The sequence below is a fragment of the Callorhinchus milii genome, unplaced genomic scaffold (genome assembly GCF_018977255.1).
Source record: "Callorhinchus milii isolate IMCB2004 unplaced genomic scaffold, IMCB_Cmil_1.0 Scaffold2, whole genome shotgun sequence".
Lineage (NCBI taxonomy): Eukaryota > Metazoa > Chordata > Chondrichthyes > Chimaeriformes > Callorhinchidae > Callorhinchus > Callorhinchus milii.
This window is the reverse complement of record NW_024704743.1, coordinates 37,681,648-37,702,710: the sequence shown is the minus strand read 5'-3', so window position 1 is coordinate 37,702,710 and position 21,063 is coordinate 37,681,648. Positions and strand designations below refer to the sequence as shown.

The following is a 21,063-nucleotide window of genomic DNA, read 5'->3' as shown; positions in this document are numbered from 1 at the left end:
ATTGATATGCACTTGGAATATGAATAAGGAGCTAATTTTAAAAGAGGGCAGAAGCAGTGTGGAGCTAAGTGATACTCCCCATGTCCTACTCATTGAATATTCCGTCAGTTAATCAAGTAACAGATTAAACTTCTGTTTAATCTAAAAGTAGTACTTGTGCCATGAATATGTATTCAATACAAATCTATCTTAGGGAAACAATGACAAGTATGGCCAGCTCACTGTCATTACATATTTCGATGTGAGAATTGTTCTACAATTGAAGAACAAACAGGATTTGTGATTTTCAGTCAGTGATGGCTAATCGATTATCAAGTGTCAGAATGTGATAAAATCAAAGACAAGTTGAATTAGTTGAATAATGACTAGGATACATACCATCTCCAGGCACTGCCTTTGTTCCTAATTTCTTTACTAAGCTAATTAAAAAATGTTGCTTCTCACAGCGAATCTTACAATAATTGAGTGTTACCAATTGTTCTTTGTGAAGAGACAATTTAAAATAAAAAAAACAAAGTTATGCTTTGTTTGCATACCACACTGCTAAATTCTCATTTTAATACCAGACTGCTAAATTCTCCTAAATTATTAAACAATGGTCATTATGGAGATCATTCTTTCTTAAATCAATGACATTTTTGATTTGGGAACTTAATAATAATAATTCTTGCATTTGATATCGTGCTTCATCACATCTTTGAGATGTCTCAAAGCACTTCACAGAATATACAGTAAACTGAATTGATTGCATATTTTGTGGGTGAAACATGGCAGCCAATTGTGCAAGGCAGTGTCCCACAGTCATGGATTCAAGTGACCAAATTAATATTATTTTTTTTTGAAGGAATTATTATCCCCGGAAAAGCCATCTCCAATCAACTAACAACATTTGATATAGCGCCTTATCACGTCTTCAAGACGTCTCAAAGCGATTCACAGCTACTGTAAAGTGAATTGACTGTATATTTTGTGGGCGAAACGCGGCAGCCAAATTGGTCATTCAATCCACGACTTTTGTGGGACACGCGCACAACAGTTTATTATTCTTTAAGGAATTATTAGCCTCGGAAAAGCAATCTGCCAATCCTACTTACTGCTAGGTAAATAAAGGGGTATGGAGTAAGGAAACTTGGTCAGCGTTTCGCCCTGCTGGGAACTGAACCAAGGTCTCTTGCGTGTGAGGCGAATGTTCTAACCACTGAGCTACAGGACTCCACTTTAAGCAATCTGTAAGCATATTAAGTGAGCAGTTGAGGCATAGTTCTTGCTGGTTTTATGCAAGTACAGTAAAACTCACGAAAGTTCAATCAGTTGGGACTATATTTAATATGAATTTCCCGAAGTCTGAGTTATAGACGAACTGTATAAATTGTCTAAAATCTGATTTAAATGAATAATCTACACTCCGCATGCGTAATTCAATGCAACTGCTAAATACACTTGCAACAGTTCGTCAATGTAGCCAGTAAGTGCACTTGAAGTGACGGGTCAAAGCTAAGTTTCCTGCGATTCTATGCATCTTGACCACATGCCCACTTACCGACAAGCAATGGAATCGCATTTAATTCTTCTGCGAATGCAGACGGATGTAGACTACATCCGTACAGCCTGTGATTCAATGCAGCCGGTAAATGCAGAAGTAATGGTAGGGGAGCGGCTTTACAAGTTAGGAGGTGATTAATATGACTATTGCAAACAAATCTTAGTGGCTTTGATAGGATACTGAATGGGACTCGGGTGAATGTCTGACTTAGGCAATTAGATAATTTATAAAGATAAGACTTCTGCTGTAAGTCTTATCTTTTACTGTTTAGTAAAAAACAATACAGCTGTACAGTGTACTGTAGAATCGCATAAGTTATAGATCCACCATTTATTTACCCAGACAATCCAAGATCCACGCTAGGCTCAATCAATGATTCAAAACATTTCCCAAGGAAGCCTAAATGCTCCAAATCTGGGTCATCAGGTTGTCAATGCCAATAGCACGCAGGAAGTGAAGTCGGCGGCAACCTGATGACCCAAAAATCAGCCATTTGGCAATGTATATCCTATACATTTTGAAGTACCAATGGAGCAGACTGGAGATAGTGCTTATATTTTATAGAGGTGGCTGCAATTTTATGGTTCCCAACTAGAGCATTATAATAATAATCCTTGCATTTGATGTAGCGCCTTATCACGTCTTTGAGATGTCTCAAAGCACTTCACAGTTAATACTGTAAAGTGAATTGATTGTATGTTTTGTTGGCGAAACTATAAATAGTGCTCTATTATTGCATTATCCAGTGCTCCATTACATCTTTGGTTTCAAACCTATAAAATCTGATATGTAACATTTCCATTGGCAGATCAGATCTGTGACATACATTGGCATGCATATTTTTATAAACATCATTTTGAGTCCTAAAAATTTAAATTATAAGCTATATTTCCTTACAAATTATTTGTATTTACAGATGTGATACCTGATTAGTGTATTGTAAGTAATCATCTGTTAAATGTTTTTGGTTGTCAAGTTTTAAAGCAAAATTCAGAAATATTTTGAATACAACAACAACAACAACAACAAGATTCCATTTATAGAGCGCCTTTCACGTCAGGAGGACGTCCCAAGGCGCTGCACAGTTGGGTCATGACCCGAGCAGGGGGGAAATGGTCAGGGTGAGGGAGGAAGGGAGGGAGCGAGGAGGAGGAAGAGAGTCGAGAGGGGAGCTGAAGGCACTGTCAAAGAGAAAGGTCTTGAGACCGGCCTTGAAGGAGGAAAGGGAGGAAGCAAGGCGAAGGCACTGGGGGATGGAGTTCCAGAGCCTGGGGCTGAGAGGCTGAAGGCCCGACCACCGATGGTAGGGCGGTTGGGCCGGGGGACGTGGAGCAGACCGGAGCCAGAGGAACGGAGGGTACGGGCAGGTAGGTAGGGGGATAGTAGGTTGGAGAGGTAGGAGGGAGCAAGGCCGTGAATGGCCTTGTAGGTGAGGATGAGGATCTTGAAATCGATCCTCTGGGGGATGGGGAGCCAGTGGAGGTGAGCGAGGGTGGGAGTGATGTGGTCCCGAAGCCTGGTGCGGGACAGTACATGAGCTGCAGAGTTCTGAATGACCTGCAGTGTGGAGGGAGGTGGCGGGAAGGCCGGCGAGGAGAGAGTTCCCATAGTCCAGCCTTGAGGTGACAAAGGCGTGAACTAGGGTTTCAGCAGCGTGAGGGGTGAGGTAGTGCCGTAATCTGGCGATATTCCGGAGGTGATGGAAGGCGGTGCCAGTTGTGGTGCGGATGTGAGGGAGAAAGGACAGCTCAGGGTCGAACAAAACGCCGAGGTTCCTGACTGGCTTTGAGAGGTGGAGAGTGCAGCCTTGGATGCTGATGGTGTCAGCGCCTGAGGTGCGGAGGCGCTGACGTGAGCCAATCAGGAGGGCCTCGGTTTTTCGCACGTTGAGCTGAAGAAAGTTGTCTCTCGTCCAGGACTCGATGTCGGACAGGCAGGCTGTCAGGACATCGGTGGTCGTGGAGTTGAGAGTAGAGGAGGAAAGGTAGAGTTGGGTGTCATCCGCATACATGTGGAAGTTAACCCCATGTTTGCGGATGATGTCACCAAGGGGGAGCATATAGAGGGTGAAGAGGAGGGGACCGAGGACAGAGCCCTGAGGGACACCACATGAGACAGTACGGGGGGTGGAGGAGAAGCCATTCGTTGAGACGAATACATTTATACATACATTTATAAATACATTTATAATGTAATTTATAATTATTATAAATGTATTCAAAATATTTGAATATTTTGCCTCTTTCAAGACCCGTCTCAAGACCCTCCTCTTCGACCGTGCTATCGGTCACCCTATTCCCCCGACCACTCTCCACCCTCCCTGATCTCGACCCCCAGCTCAGGTCCGAAACACTGGTTGTCCAGCACCTTGGGATGTCCTCCCGACATGAAAGGCGCTACACAAATGTAATTTGGTTGTTGTTATAAACTCAGAAAAATAGGCTACACTATCAGGTATGTATGGTATAGCTTGGGAATCTGGCATCGCAACATATGCTTCTACCATTGGCAATGTTTTTCATATTCAATTCTTTGTGGATCCAACTGCAGTAAACATCCCGGTGTCCTGGCCAACAAACCCCCAAATAAAACTGATCACTCACTCCATGGCTGCTTGTAGGACAGTGCTTTGCACAAACTGGCTGGCACGTTCACCAACAAAAGACAAATGTTACTTTACAGCATATCCTGTGAAACTCTTTGAGACATCCAAAACGTGATAAGGATTATAGGATTATTATAACATTCAATGCACAGTATGATTCTGATTTTGAAAATGCTCGATTGAAATTAGAATCCATGCCAGTTGAATCAGTCCAGCTCCCATCCTCTCATTTCTCTCTCAGCAATGATTTAAGCATAGAGCCCTGGCAGGGTTCCTCAGTCGCAATGGCTATGCTTTCACCAGGAAAATCCATGTAAGATTTGAAATGCTAACATTTAATTTTTTTTAAATTTAAAAAACCTCCAGAACAGGATTCTTTAAAAAAAACTGTACATCTGTTTTTCAAATCTAATGATATAAAATTTGAAATCAGAACTGCATAACAAATAACTGAAGCTAAAATACACAAGTATCCACTTTCAAACATTGTCCCTTCTCTGGACTGAATTAATCTACATGATATGGTTGAGATTTCCTGATGATGTGAAAGAACATAGGATAAAGAATACTTGACAGTGATAATTAATCTGTGAGCAAAGTGCCTAAAGCAAACTAGATTCATTAAAATAAAGAACTGCTAGTTGACTCAAAGGCATTGCTTAATGGATATACCGTCTATATTTTATTGTAAATTATTTTACTTGAATTCTTATTTTGATTGTAAACATTCCTTCAACTCAAGAAATGAAGGAAGCTCACAGTTGGGACATCTCCCTACCCGTTCATGAAAATTGTCCGCTTCAGTATTTAGCAGTAAACTTTTTCCATTTCTAATATTTTTATTAAAATTTGAGATTTCAAACAATCACTTGCACTGACCATGTGACATTTTTCAGCAAAACGCTTTTTGAGATGATATATTTCAAATCCAGGAAATTTCTATGGATTTCAACTATTTGCTGCTGGGTTTTGTTTGCACTGTACAACCAATTTTGTCTGAAACACAATGTTCCAGCATCATATAGCATTACTGTTGATGTGAGTGTCAAGCAAATCCATTAACCCTGACTTAATTAACTAATTTCACCCACAAAATACACAGTTAATTCACTTTACAGTATCTTCCGGGAAGCTCTTTAAAATGACTCGAAGACGAGATAAGGCTCTATATCAAATGCAAGGATTATTATTATTATTAACATTATTATTTGGATGCATTCTGAAGGAAAACAGTAATAAATTATCCATATAAAGTATTTTACTTTATATTCTACATTCTGATATTTAACTGTTAAATTATAATGCCAAAACTTAACCATATAATAAATATTGTGCGCAGAAATGACTTGAGGATTACGCATGTCTGCTTCTCATTTTGTTCCAGAACATATTAAAAATAATTACAACAGGTGCGCACTGATGAGAAATATTGGCCTTTACCAAGTTAAAGTTAAATCAGCAAAATGTGCTTCAATGAATGTTGATGCATTTCTGGACCTTTAATCACACAATAAAGCCTCTTATTAATCAAATTTTCTCCTTCTGAAGCTGTACAATTTTTATAAATGGAACTAGTAAATAGGTGTTGAATGAGTGTTTCACTGAAAAGTGCAATAAAAAGACAATCTTGGAATACATAAGCCTTAATGTTATTCGATATTCTCAAGATAAATCTAATGCTGTGCTGAGCATTTGTTCATTTCAAATGTGCTTATTACTACTGTGGAGTTGAAATTAATTACTACTGGAACAAAGGGATAATGATAATTATTGTTTATAATGCTAGATATATAAAAGTAGCACATGACCCAATCCATTACAGAAACACAATCTTGTTACAGCCATCTAGTAGCCATCATTCATTTTGTTGAATTATTTATTTTGGTCTATGACAAACACTTGCAATAAGCACTCAGACACCATGGAGTAATACCAAGCATAAAAGAATTTATGATGGATCATAGGGAAGTAACCGGAGTAACAGTAGTACTACAGCATAAATCCGGATGATAACAAAAAATGTATGAGTGACGAGCACAGAGCAACCAGACAGGCAGACAAACTTTTCACAGGCAGACAAACCTGAAGTATGACATTTTCTAAACTGAATGTTATTAAACAGTTACATGATTTTCAAAAGCATTTCATATGTTGTCCTGGAATTATACTTCCAAATACGAACTGTGCATGATTAGTTTACACAGAGTAAGGGTGTTATTCGATTTCATTCTAAGCTCGTTATATAAAAAATTATGTGATTGCATTAATAAGCTCTGAAATACAGCCAAGATACTAGACAAAACATTAATTTTAAAGTCACACAATTTAAAACATCTCATATATTCCATTATGAAGATTTCTAGTACTGATCATGAAGCCGTCATCAAACATGGGTTAGTACAAATCTATTTGAATTTAAAATTCAAAGATCTTTAGCAAGGCAATTTATGCATCAATAACTAATAAGCTAATCATCTACGACTACAAAACTTAAGAAATATATTGATCTTGATGATTCACAGGATCCATAAACTGCCAGTTTTAGTCATTTGTATAGTAGCCCAAAATGTTTTAAAAAGCAGTAAATGATAGAATGGCATGACTTACACACAGAGATGCTGAAATAAAGCCGGGGTGGGAGAGAAATCTGATGTACCAGTAAAATCAAAATCCTTTCTTTGCTAACCTGTAATTTGAGATCAATCATGTTTTGGCTAAATTTTCGCCAGGTCAGAAAGGAAAGATCACCATGCATTTATTACAAATAAAATTTCCTTTTTCTATCAGACATATTGGGTATGCTGTAATTAGTTTCTGATCACCATCGCATTGAATGGTTATCATATAAGCCCCTCATATAAAAAAAAAGCGGGCACGTCAAATACTCAGCAGAGCAGGCTTTGATAGCAGAAAATTAAAACTCAATAATATATCTTAGGATTTGCTATAGATAGTAAGATCCACCTGTTTAATGAATTAAACAACCTTTCTTGGCTTTCTTTAATATAATCCTTGGTTAGGCCTTCCAAAGGAAGGAGGGGGCAGGTTGGTAAAGTTTTAGAATGTTGCAGAAGTAGGATGAGGAAAGACCTTGAAGGGATTTAAAAGTGAGCAGACCTCCGGGGGATGGGGAGCCAGTGGAGCCGGGGAGGATGGGTGTGAGGGAGAGCTGCACAATTCTGAATAGTCCACAGATTGTGGAGTAGAGTTGCAAATTCCAGCAATCAGAGTCTAGAGGCTAGTCTGAATGTGATAAAAGCATGAATAAGGGTCTCAGTGAGAGGTGTGGGAAAACTGAGCAGGTTAGGCCACCGATATGGGGGTTAAAGGATAGTTGAGTCGAACAAGACACCAAGGTTCTGTACTGGTTCAATGAGGTGTGTGCATCTGATCTGGGTAGATTGATGCTGTCAGCTACAGAGCCTCTGCTTGACCATATTCAATTGGAAAAAGTTATCTCTCATCCAGGAGTTGATGTCTTGACAGGCGTTCAGTCAGAACAGCAGTGGTCTGGGAATCGAGGGTGGAAGCAGAGAGATAGAATAGGCTATCCATCATCAGAATACATGTGGAAGTTAACTCCATGGCTGTGATGACATCGTCAAACGGGAGCATTTAGATATTGAAGAGAGGAAATGAATGAAATTTGTTTTATTTGGGGGGGGGGGGAGAATTCTTCATCCATCAACATGTAGCATAGCATACCTGTGCCTCGATGAATCAAATTTTACAATTTTACAATTAAGTAAGTTTTCATAAATTTTCTGCCCAATTACTGAACAGGTATAATTGAGGAGCATGAATACCATTTTCCCACCATTATTCAGAGGACTTGGAATATGGGGAAACCTGCACGCAATAAGGAATTGCATTCAAATGAGCTTCTCTGCATTATTAAATCACTTCTTGTGATTTAGTGCAATCATAACATGAATTCATTTCTTTATCGTTTTACAAAAATCCTTAACGAGAAAGCAAACGTCTTCAAAATGCCAAAATATTTGCATGAAAAAGTACAAACAGCTACAGCTTTATCTTAAGGGGTGATATGAAATAAATCCATTGAAACAGAGAGTCAATGCATCTCGACAAGGTCGAGGGAGATGGGAATGAAGGAGCTTATAAGTGATAGTTATGGAAGAGCTGAAGGTTGTGGAATTGGGAAAGCCAGTAAAGAAAGTGTTGACATCTATCTTGAAGCATGGATAAATGTTATTATATATTTATTATTATAAATGTTTTAGTACATCATATTTAAATCATTGTCATTCTTATTGTCATTTGTTATAACTGAGTGGACATACAGGATGTCCTAATATAACAATAAGATTATTCTTCTCTTCCCCAGGAAATGCAGTCGTTTAAGACCTTTTTATACTGCATTATAAGTTATGATTTTTTTTAAGATCCAATATTTGTTACTCTTGAACCACAGCCTATATTATAGGACACAATAACATTCATGGATATTTCACATCATTAAAAAAAAATCTTCAGGAGCTATTGCTTCACAAAGTCTTATTCAAGTTTAAAATGTAACACATTGAACTAAATAATGTACAATATAGGCTGATGAAAATAAATTGGCTTCAACATAAACTGCATCTGTGTTAAAATTACTGTAATTTTCATAACCTGATAAATCAAGACTGGGTTGACTAAACAATTGCTGCCCATCAATATCATTCACTGAGTGTTGGATTATTCTAGTGGGTCACTTGATAAGCAGTTGTCTACTAAATTGAGTAATTTCACAATTACTATAACAGTAACAGCAAAGAAGAAAATACCAAAACATTATGCTATGGTGTCAGCTTGGCTCAGTAGCAATCTTACTCTTAGTCAGACTATTGTAGGTTCAAGCCTTACATCAGGACTTAGAATCACACATGCTGAGGGACATAACTGCACGTGCAAGCTCTGCCTATGGCAAAAGAGACATCAAAAGAAGAGCCATACATCTCTGTAATGTCAGCCTTGCCTGGTCAATCTCAAGCAAATGTTCCAAGACTCAGTACTTACGTTTTTGCAGTGACATCAACAAACTGTCCAGGACGAAAGTGCGCAGCATACAATGGAGTACCTTAAATACAACAAAAGTAAATTAAAAACACCTTTCAGAAGTTTGAGATTAAGCAACAAGAATTATTTTTTAAAGGTTGTCATTCATGTTAGTTACAACAGTACCACAAAAGTCCTTTTAGGCTTGGAATTAAAAAAATTGTCTAATGTTTTCAGTGTCTCAGGTGTATATAACTTTAATGATATGGGATTCGTTGAATCTCATTTTTTTTTTGGTCAGCTGGGTGACTGACACATGCGGAAAACCATGCTTCACAATGCTGAAGAGTATCCCTCTCAGTTTGGGTTGGCTGAACCCCCAAAACACGAGATTCAATGAGAGAACAGGGGGAGCAGATAACAACCTAAATTGCTAATATCTAGCTTTTGGCTGGTTGAAAGATTGGGTCTTTGAAACCATTTACTGCTAATGGAAATGTTCCCACCTCGAAAACAGATACAGTGAACCTCACAAGAGTCATATCAATTGGGACCATATATTTAATATGACGTATCCAAAGTATGAGTTATGTGAAACTTCATAAATTGTAGGAAAGTCAACAGGACTTGGGCAGATGTATGACTTAGACGATTATACGATTAATGCAGATCAGATTTACGCGAGTTTTACTGTAGTGGGAAGCAGGAATAATTTAGTGTTAGTATTGTGATGGGCCACTTAAGTTCAAAAAGCTAGCCGGCATGCAAGAAGCAAGGGGGTCAGCTGCACAATGAATGTGACTATCCTATCATCCCAAATAAAATTGTTCATGTGGCATTTGCTGTGCACAAATTGACTGCTGTGTTCACCCATAAAATACACCTTCACACTACTTTACAGTGTAAAGTGTTTTGTGATGTCTTGACAGTGTGATAAGGAGTTATATCAAATTCAAAGATCATTATTATTATATGAACTGTGGTATAAGCAAATTATCACTAGAGTGAAATGCGTTACAAAGGGACTGCATTGTACACAATTGATTTACAGGTAGTCAGAAATTCCATGTTCCTGTTCGCAAAAGGACTCTGCACATACAGTAAGCTAATGGACCCGACTGACTCATTTTGTCCAGTTTCTGGGGCTGAATTTTTTTAAATAACAAGTCAACTATTAATTACCTATTTTGTCAGAAAAAGAGCAATGCCATACGGAAGACTAATCAGTCATTGTGCTGATTCTACCAACTCTGCTGGAATGCTCATGACCCACTTATATGAGAAAAGGGATGTATGCAATAATGTGTAAGCCACCTGAAGAGATGTAATAAGTACTTCTAAGAAAATCATTAACACTTAATTAACTTTAGCATGCTGTTATTATTGAAAAGGAGAAAGTTACAGTCTCCCTTTCTTTTTGATAAGAGATATATAATGGCTTAATAATGCTGTTGATAAACACCAGTGTCCCCATTGCAATCTCTTTTTCCCTTCTCTACAGAGAAATAAACTTTTTCTGTTTTAAGTAATTACCTGGTTTAATGATAGCATTGTCCGTTATATTGAACTGGGTCAATTTCTGCTTTGGGGGTATCCCGGCTAGTCTATATTTTTCCATAAAGGACTCAGGTTTCTGTAGAAAAGAAATTACCACAAAGAATTACAAAATGCAAAACATCACTTTCCCATTTGTTTAATTGTCCCTTCTATGTAAGTAGATTTCTCATCTGCACTTAAATTATTAGACAATGTTAATTCCACAGATGTACTAGATACAGAATGAAACTTCAATATTTGATTCATTATTAATTTTAATAAAATTCACATTGAACTGCATAGCTGCTTTATCTAGTTCATTAGTCTATTCAATACAGTCTACAGCTGAAATAATCATGGTTTTAAAAAGAGATGAAGATTATTATTTTGTTCCAAATTCAATTCAAGCTGTTGCCACTGAACACAGCAGCAAAGAAGCAAGTAAGCAACAGCCGAATCACAAAAGAGCTGGAGGACACTGGATTACCTGGAACAGAAGATTGCCTTGGATAACAATAGCAATATAAATAGTGTAAGCAGGACTCCTTTCTCTAAAAACACTGGGTATTCCCTCCTCAAATGTTCTCTAACCAATGGGTTTGCAACCATGGGATTGAGAGTTGAGGGCAAAGAGAGAAAAATATACAAGCTATAGGCCAGTTTAACTGACTGTACCATCAGGGTAACTGCACGAAATCACAACACCCAAGATTTGGCATGAATAGAGAATAAAGTCTCACATCATCATCTTGCCTGTGCTGAGATTGCTAATCTTTGGCATGAGAGCAATAGGATCATTAGGATTTGATTTAAATAGCAACAGGAACAAAATCTGCTATCAGGTGAGTTTAATAATGAAACAAAGCAATTTGGAGGAATATAGTTTTGTAAAAAATATTATATATGTACAAAATGTATACATATCCCTAAAGTAGTATGTTTTATTTTCAGTCAGAATCCTAAACAGTGGAGTTTTTCAAAAATAAATAACCTGACTCTGTTCTCTGGCCTCAAACAATGCACCTCTGTGAAGGCTAATTTATATTCCTCAGAGCTGTTATGTACATTAACAGCTGACTGGCAGAAGCTTACTCTTTAATGTACTGCACCATAATTCATTTCCAAAGGTAGCTATTTGTGTGTTAATCCCTTTAACCACAAGCAGTTAAAAGAACAGCTCTGCACTTAAGAGCCGCTAATGACTGTACTTTATATGTTAATCTTTTCATCTGGAACAGGAAACTTTACAAGTAGCGACTGCAATCACTGCTAAAATTATTCAAGCACTTTTTTTAAAAAAGAACTTTGTTGTATCTGAACTAAATTCCTCGAAAATGAGATTTTGTTTATTCCTCCTCAGAAAACACATTCTGGCCTACTTTTCCACAATGCCTTCATCTCCAGTATTCAAAATCATACTAAGTCGAGTATAAAATGAACTATTTTAATGAATTACTTGCAATATTCTAACAAGATCTAAGACTTTCCCAAGTTTCCCTGGTAGGGAGTGGCAACTCGGTGAGTGAACTGATTTATGTCAATTTGAGAAAATATCACATTAATTGGGCTGATTTGGCGCTATTTTCAATCCATTTTGGGTCGTTTGGTGCCAACTACTCATATTCAACTGTGAGCCATACTCCTATGTAGATAGGAAAACCCCCTCCCCTTTCGCCCCTCCCAGAACTGTGATAGGGTCGGCCCTTGTCCTCACCTTCCACCTCACCAGCCTCCACATTCAACGGATAATCCTCCGCCATCTCCAGCGTGATCCCACCACCAAACATATTTTCCCCTCCCCTCTCAACATTCCGCAGGGGCTGCTCCTTCTGTGACTCCCTGGTCACTCCTCCATTATCACCAACACCTTCTCTCCTTACCCCGGCACTTTCCCACAACAGCGTAGGAGATGCAACACCTGCCCGTTCACTCCTCCCATACCACTGTCCAGGGCCCCAAACACTGCTTCCAGGTAAGACAGTGATTTATATGTACTTCCATCAACGCAGTATCGTGTATTCGCTGCTGATGATGTAGTCTCCTTTACTTTGGGGAGACCAAATGCAGATTGGGTGATCGCTCTGCCAAATATCTCCGTTCCATCCGCAAGTGCAACCCAGATCGTCCGGTCGCTTGCCACTTTAATTCCCTTCCCACTACCACTCTGACCTCTCTGCCCATGGCCTCCTACACAGTTCAGACGAAGCACAACAAAAGCTCGAAGAACAGCACTTCATCTGCCTCCTAGGCACCTTACAGTCCTATGGCCCCAACGTTGATTTTAACCACTTCAGACCTTAAACACAGCTCTCATCTTCTCTCAGCCTTGCCTCCCCCCTCCTATAACCATTCACACATCCTCTGGGTCGTAGACGCATTTTTTCTTTCTATAATCTCCCACCATTGCTTTCTTTTATCTTGCACCATCAACCCTCTTTTCTGCTTGTCCTTATAATCTGCTTCCTTCCAACAACCCCCAGTTCTGGTGAAAGGTCTTAGACCTGAAACATTAACTCATTTTTCTCACTCCATAGTTGCTGCCGACCTGCTGTGGGTTCCCAGCGACTTCTGTCATTATTTCAGATTTCCAGCATCGGTATTTTGATTTTTTTTACTCCTATGTAGATACTTGACAGGTCATTCTAAAGATAAGTCTAAAGATATGTCAGAATGATTTACGGTTATTTTGTGTGGGGAAATAATTATCATGGATTCCCGAATGTTAAAATGCACTCTGGTAAAGTGACATTCAGAATTATGCCTATAAAAACAGTAATATGGAGTATTAAATAACAAAAAAATGTCCTGATTCCAATACTTTTCAGAAATGCTTGTTAAGTGACAATTGTCTCAGTTTAAATTAATCATAACTCACTCTCTTGGGTCATACTGCAGGCACAAGTGAATTACATGGATTATTATTCAGAGAGAGGACTAAAACTAAGCGGATGTGGTGTTGCAAACCGTGAGGGTGACAGGCGAAAAATACAAAAAAGACAGATTAAGTAGTGGGGGAAACTATGGAGCTTAACATTGCAAAGTCAGGTAGGTACACTTCGGATGCAAAAAGTAACAGGTAGGATCATGTTCAAATACAAAAGCACTAGAAAGGTTAGGTTGAAGGTCTCATGTTCATAGATCATCAAAATATAATTTGCAGGTACAGAATAATGAAAGGAACTGACAGGTTATACATGGTGACCAAAAAGTTGTGATAACTACCCTATTATGTAAAAAATTTTGGTCACACTGTATAAAGAATAACTCTTCCCTTTGGTAAAGGGGCAGCCTTAAAATAAAAGATGGTTAGAACTGAGGTCAGAAATATTTCTTCACACAGAGGGTGGTGAAGGTGTGGAAAAATCTGCCCCAGAAAGCAATAGAGGCAGAATCAATAAGAATATTTAAAAGAGAGATGGACAGAAACCTGGGTAATATAGGTATTAAGGGGGCTGCCAAGAGAGAAGTGCCTTGTGATTTCTCAAGATCTAATAAACTGGTGAAACAGCCTTGATGGGCTGAAAGAGAGGAGAGATTGATTTTGCACGAAGTGAGAGAACAAAGATGTGAACTGCCAGAACCCGACCCCAAAAAGTAAACTGTTGGTACTGCAAGAATCAATGTACCAGTAGATAATACAGGTAAGCGACCCATTGCTTGCTGAGATAGTACCACTCCACCCATTGTGCACTGTCTTCCAGGTTTATCAGGATTTAGGTGAGAAGATTCTCACTGTCCCGTAACAAGTCTTCCCCTCCAAGTTCTATTCATGAACAAGAGAAGGCTGTCAATCATCAACAGGGTCTGGAGTATTATTCTGGACCTATCTGGCTTTACTAGCAGATCCCAGAGTCCACTACACAGAGAAGACTCATCTCCAGTGTGTCACCATCAACAGACCAACTTATTTCCTCCTCCCACGAAGACAGTGATAACTGACACGGGTGGGTTGGGATTTTATTTGTTGAGGAATGCAAGTTTATGTGAAATACTACAATTAACCACTAGTCTCAAATTTCAAAACTGGGCAGTTATAGAGAAAAAANCAGCTTTTCCTCTGTTAGAAACATACGTAAAAAAAAAGCATTTCAACTGCTATAACATTCTGCCAATTCTGGTAAACAATGGCAGCCACAAATAAAGGTCTCACGATCTGGGCTTGAGCTAAAACTATGAAAATTATAGCTTTAAAAAAGACAAAGTGCACAGACTACACAAATGCATAAATAAGCTATAACTACTCAAGGACGAAATAGTGTACAAATGGAGGGGAACACTCTTCCCTGCAAACTTGTACCCTTTTACATGATTCACTACTAACAGTTGTAAAGATATTTTATTGTATGGAATGTTATCAAATCATGTTCTATAGTAACAATATCTAAACCTACATGTATAAAAATCATTCCTTACATTAAATGGAGAGGTATTCTTCCCACCAACTAGCAGCGAAGCTGTTTTTCCATCATTTTGTTCTTTGCTAATGTATGATACAACATGACAATCTTGGACCTGAACAGAGAAAGGATGGAAAACGTATAGTAAAGTGCAATCTTTTCTTTTTTTTCAATTACTTCAATATAGATAAATACAATACAAACAAAAATAAAATTTAATAATAGTCCTTGCATTTGATATAGCGCCTTATCACGTCTTCAAGACATCTCAAAGCGCTTCACAGAATATACTGTATAATGAATTGACTGTATATTTTGTGGGCAAAACAAGCAACCAATTGCGCACAGCAATGTCCCACAAACAGTCGTAGAATTAAGTGAACGATTAAAAAAAAATTTTGAAAGAATTATTACTCTTGGAAAAGGATTTCAGCAACGTGGGCCGTAGGAGCAAAGTGTTAAAAGTTGTGAAAATCAAAAATTGAAAAAAGGCAACCTTGGGTATAGGCCAGGTGTGGAAATAACTGACAATGCCCTTTCATATATAATAATAAAACTTATGTTTGATATAGAACCTCATCAATTCATCAAACCATCTCAAAGCACTTCACAGGATTTACTGAATGTAGAATGCTGTGACTGGACATTTTGTAGGCAAATGAAACACTATTTGTAAGGAATTCCTCTGGCTTTTTTAATTATTTTGTACTCTCACCTGAAGTAATGTGACAACATGTCTCTCACCCGTCTTAGTCCATAACGGCATCATCCCAAGCTTTACTGCAACAAGTCCAACCCTTTGAGCACCTTCAGCAGAACAAAAAGTATGATTTACTGAACAGATGACCAGAAATATTATTTATTAATTACTGAACAATATAAACAATTACTATACATGCATAATACATAGTTAACATTTTATGCAAGTGTATTCTTTTCCTGTGTTTGTAATTATTACAACCTACATTAACCAGAAGTACAAAAAGCCAAGTATCATGGTCCCATTTCCTAAGAGCTAAGAAAAACACTCCACCACATCAATCTTGAACTTTTGAACAACTCTCAAGATTTATTGCAATGACAACAACAACTTGGATTTATATAGCACGCTCCACGCCGGACGGCGCCTCAGAGCGCTTCATAGTAATGGATCCCGTGGCCGAGCCAGGGGGAGGGGGAGGAAGGTGACCAAAGGCGCGGTCGAAAAGAAAGGTCTTCAGCAGAGACCTGAAAATTATAAGAGAAGGGGCGAGGCGAAGGGAGTGAGGAAGGGAGTTCCAGAGCCTTGGGGAGTAGTGGCTGAAGGCACGGCCGCCGATGGTGGAGTGGAGGATTTGGGGGACAAGGAGGAGGCCAGCCCTGGTGAAGGGAAAGCAACGGGCAATGTTGTGAGGGGAGAGGAGGTCAGAGAGATAGGGGGTTGCAGAGGAGCGGAGGGATTTGAAGACAAAAGTGAGGATCTTGAAGTCGAGATCTTGACAGCAAGATCTACTGTAAATAATGCTGTATTTGTATGGAACAGATGGGCTAAATGGATGTCTTTTCCCCAAATGAGTCTCTTCTACTGCCCTGACAGGAATCTTCTGGATAACTTTTTTGCTTTAAGAGCTGTTTGTGCGATCATGCTGTGTATAAACTGGCTTCCTGGTTTGTCTACAATAACAGTCACGGCACTTGACAACAATTACCTGTGAACCGTTTTGAAACTGACATTATAGGTGCTTAAATCAAATGCAAATTTATTATCAGTGCTGTAACACTGAAATAATTCCTTCTCTCTTTCCTTATATTAACTTCTGTATGTGGTGTTTGATATAACCTGCACTGCAAATGATTCTTCACATTCAGTCTTTTATTTAACAAAATGATAATCACAGGGAAGTATTTCAATGTCTGCCCTTCGTGGAAAAGGAATGGCATCAACAAACATGTGGACTTAAGCGGAGAAAGCTCTATCAGTTAAAACCCTCCATCAGAAATGAAATGAGATTTGAGGAATTCCAAATGTTAATTGAATTAAACACATTCTGATGATGCCAGCCTAAGTTAGTGCACTCGTTATGCGTTTGCTTCCTGTTCCTAAAATCTGTAACCAGATTAGACATAAAGCAACATCATTGCCAGGAAGACCCATTCTAAGATAAACTCCTTAGCTGAGAACACCAGTGAACATTTGCTTTAACATTTTACCAAAACCATCAATAATGCACATTTTTGTTTTATAATGCCCCTAAAATATCTTTGTTTTTAAAACAAATGATATAGTATATATAATTATATAGTATTGTAAACCAGAATTACTACTGCCTTTATTGGCCAAAATAAAATAGCTCATTTCTGCATGCAAATAAATATATCTTGTTTTGCCATGAGCCAAATAGAGAAAAATAATCCTCATTTACTACCAAATTACAATTTATATTTGTATAGTGCCTTTCATATTAAGAGATTTCAAAGCACTTTGCACAGCTGACTGATTCAATCTGCTAGGGGATGATGAGCCAGTGGAGCTGAGGAAGAATAGTGGGTGGAGGGGGTGGGTAGTGGGCTTGCAGAGCCTTGTGTGAGAGTTTGGAATGGACGGCAGCTTGTGTGCAGAGGAACTAATGGATCCGACAAGCAAGGCACTGGAATAATTGGACCTGTCAAACGATGAAGATATGGATGAGGATCTTGACAACCTGGGGGAGAGAGATAGTGGCAGAGATAGGTGATGTTATAGAAGTGAGGGAAAGCCAATTGAATGAGAACTCAGATTGGGCTTGAAAGACAGTTTGGGGTTGAACAAGTTCAGAGTTTGTGAACTGGCTTGCTGGAATGAGTATTGATTGATGTAATCATGGGAGCCAAGTAGAAGAACCTCAGTCTGGTTGACATTCAATTGGAGAAGGTTAGAGCTCATCCAGGACTTGAAGACTGACAGGAAATTAGTCAGAACTATAATGGTCCTGGACTCACAGGCACAGTGTTAGGTGTCATTCTAATGTGGAAGACCTCCATGCCTGTGGATGGAGAGAGAAAGCAAATAGATGGCGTAAAGGAGAAGACTAAGGATAGAGGTATGAGGAAGTCCATAGAAGCTGTTAGAAAATACAAAGACACTGGCATAGATAAGAGTGAGACCATTGAGGTGGAACAAGGAAGAGAGCTGGTGGAGAAGAATAGTGTGTTTTACAATGTCAAAGACAGCAGAGAGATCGAGGATAACAAGGAGGCACTAGTCATAGATACAGAGAATGTTGTAGGCAACTTTAACCAGGACAGTCCCAGTGCTGAGGGTGGGGTGAAAATCAGACAGAAGGACTCAAAGAGGGAATTGAAGGAGAGAAGTTGGGGAGCGATGATTCGTTTCAGCACTTGGAGAGGAACGGCAGGTTGTATTTGGGATGGTAGCTGAATACTGTGGAGGGCTTGAGTGAAGGTTTCTTGGGGAGAAGGATGGCAATTTTGAATGAGAGGGATACTGTGCCATTGGAGAAAGAGAATGATGATGCTGACTAGCAGGGACATGAGGAGGGGAAGTTGGGCAGCCAGGAGCGGTGTGGAAATGAGATCAAAGAAACGGGTTGTGGATTTCACGCAGTATATGAGGATGGTGGGTTTCATAATAATAATAATCCTTGCATTTGATATAGCGTGTTTCATGTCTACTTGACGTCTCAAAGTGCTTCACAGAATATACTGTAAAGTGAATTGACTGAATTCATACAGGAGATGTGCGCAGTATCAACTAACCTGGTACCCAAGGTAGCCTGGCCCATGGCTCATCCTTCAATGGACAAAGTTTGCTTGCGGTCAAAGATTTATATTCTTCAGGAACCAATTTTTTTAAAAATTGATGATTTTCTTCAGAAAGATGTTCATCCCACCAGGTGTTTTCTGTGATGGTTCTGACCAGTGTTAAATATGGACCTCTAGCAAAAAAAAAGATTAGCCATAAGGTTAATCCTATACAATTTAGCATAAAACAAACAGTAAAATAAACTATTTTAAATATTCCATTAGATACTTCAAAATATATTAAAACAGAAAATATTATCCCTCTCAATCGCTCTGCCTTGCCGTCTCTTTCCCCATATTAAGATCACATCTGAAAACTTTCCTCTTTGATTGTACCTACAGTCAGCTCCCTTTCTCAGCGTCAAACTACACCATTGTCAGGTGCTGCAAGACACTACGCCCCATATAAAGAGCAGTACATAAATGTAAGTTCTTGTTTTTGTTATAACATGACGTTTCGGGTGCATAAACCCAAACACAGCTTTGACAGTCTCATATAAAGTATACACCAGCACAGACAAGTTGAGCCAAATTGCCTGATACAGTGATGTATAGTCTATGTAATGTGATGTGTGCAAATTTTACAATTAAGATGTTGAAAGCTTTTGCAAAGGTAAATAAAATCTTAGGTATCGTAGAGCAGCGATTTCAAAAATAAACTTTGGCTTTCAGTGTCCCGTGGAGGGAAGAGGGACTTTTGGGGATAGCTGGGTTACTCACTCATGCCTAACAGTGTACAAAACTATACTGTTCCATGCCATGCCACTAACATGCTCCTCTGGCGTGCAGGAAATACACTTTTATATTGGTCAGCTGGGTGTCTGACGCAGAACTCCAACACCATGCTTAATAATATCCAAATCAAACAGAGCTCCATACATCAACGGAAATGTATGGAAATTCCAGAGATATTTATTGTAATGGAATGCACACTATCTCCCTGAAGGGGCGCATCCTGCTTATTTAATTCCGCAGAGTATTAGGCACAGGCTGGCAAAAGCCGAGGCTTGGGGACCCTAGAGTGTGCTTTGGGGTACGGCTGGAGTCTAACCAGCTAAAACCGTACAGCTTGCCATCGGCATTGCTGTCCACTTTCATCACTGCTTGTCCAGCTGGGACCACGCTACCCCGTTTGGGCTTTGGTTTGCAGGGCTAACAGGCACCGAGCGGGATGACTCCCTGCCCCCAGTGACTGGTCTGCCCTTCCAGGTGGTGCCGGTGATCCCGGCAGTGCCCTGGAATACCGCGGACCGCCCGGACCAGGAACCAGACGAGAGACCGTCGAGAGGGTTGGCTCCATCCTGACATCCCCTTAACAAACATGTGACTGTGGAGCCAGTGACCCCAGGAGACGCCCTCCCTCCCCTCCCCTCCCCTCCCCCCACCGCCTGTCTGGTTGGGTTTGAGGCTGAGACTCGCTGTGGGGGGGAGGGAGGGAGGGAGGGAGGAATCTCTGCCCTTGAGGGACACGGGAGCCGCGGCTCTAACCCCCCCCCACGAAGCCAAACATTTCATATAAAAAGCCTCAGACCTGCCGGCGGCTCCCGCACACCGCAACAGCCGCCGCGCGACCTGCGCCGCCATCGCCAACAGCCGCACTTCCGCTGGTCCCGCGGACCACTGTCCGCTGCACATCCGGTCCCGCGCTCGCCAACCTTCCCCCCCCCCCCCCCCCGGAACACAGAGTCCGCGCGGAACGTTCCGGGGTGTGTGTTACCACCACCACCACCACCACACAGTGTTTATTACCAGTCAGTGTGTCAGGTTAGACTATCAGAAACGCCACGTTTCTCCCACAGAATATACAGTCAATTCCCCTTACAGTGTATTCTGTGAAGCGCTTTGAGACGCCTCAATGACGTGATAGGCCACGACAGCGCCCTCCTCGCCGGTCTCCCCTCCTCCACTATTCACAAAATTCAGCTCATTCAAAACTCCACGGCCCGCATTCTCACCCGCACCAAACTCTGTACCCCGACTACCCCAGTCCTTGCCAAACTCCACTGGCTCCCTGTCACAGAGCGGATCAACTCTTGTGTTTCAATCCCTCCATTCCTTGGCACCCCCACATCTCTCTAACCTCCTCTCTCCCCACAGCGGTACCCGCTGCCTCCGCTCTACTGGGTCCGGACTCCACCCCATCCCCTGAATCCTCCGCTACACCATCGGCGGCCGTGCCTTCAGCCACTAAGCCCCGAAAC

General features: G+C 40.1%; 1 protein-coding gene across 1 annotated transcript in view; it reads right to left on the bottom strand.

The window, feature by feature from the left end:
• The window catches only part of mrpl3 (mitochondrial ribosomal protein L3), a 48,374-nt gene extending 27,853 nt beyond the window's left edge, over positions 1-20,521 (bottom strand). The window contains exons 1-6 of the mRNA XM_007910438.2: positions 20,394-20,521; positions 18,818-18,996; positions 15,798-15,889; positions 15,099-15,197; positions 10,683-10,782; positions 9,171-9,231 (exon numbers count right to left, since the gene is read on the bottom strand). Of these exons, the coding sequence (XP_007908629.1) occupies positions 9,171-9,231; positions 10,683-10,782; positions 15,099-15,197; positions 15,798-15,889; positions 18,818-18,996; positions 20,394-20,497 (635 nt within the window). The 5' untranslated portion in view covers positions 20,498-20,521. The remainder of the gene's footprint in view (positions 1-9,170; positions 9,232-10,682; positions 10,783-15,098; positions 15,198-15,797; positions 15,890-18,817; positions 18,997-20,393) is intronic.
• Positions 20,522-21,063: the final 542 nt, after the last annotated feature.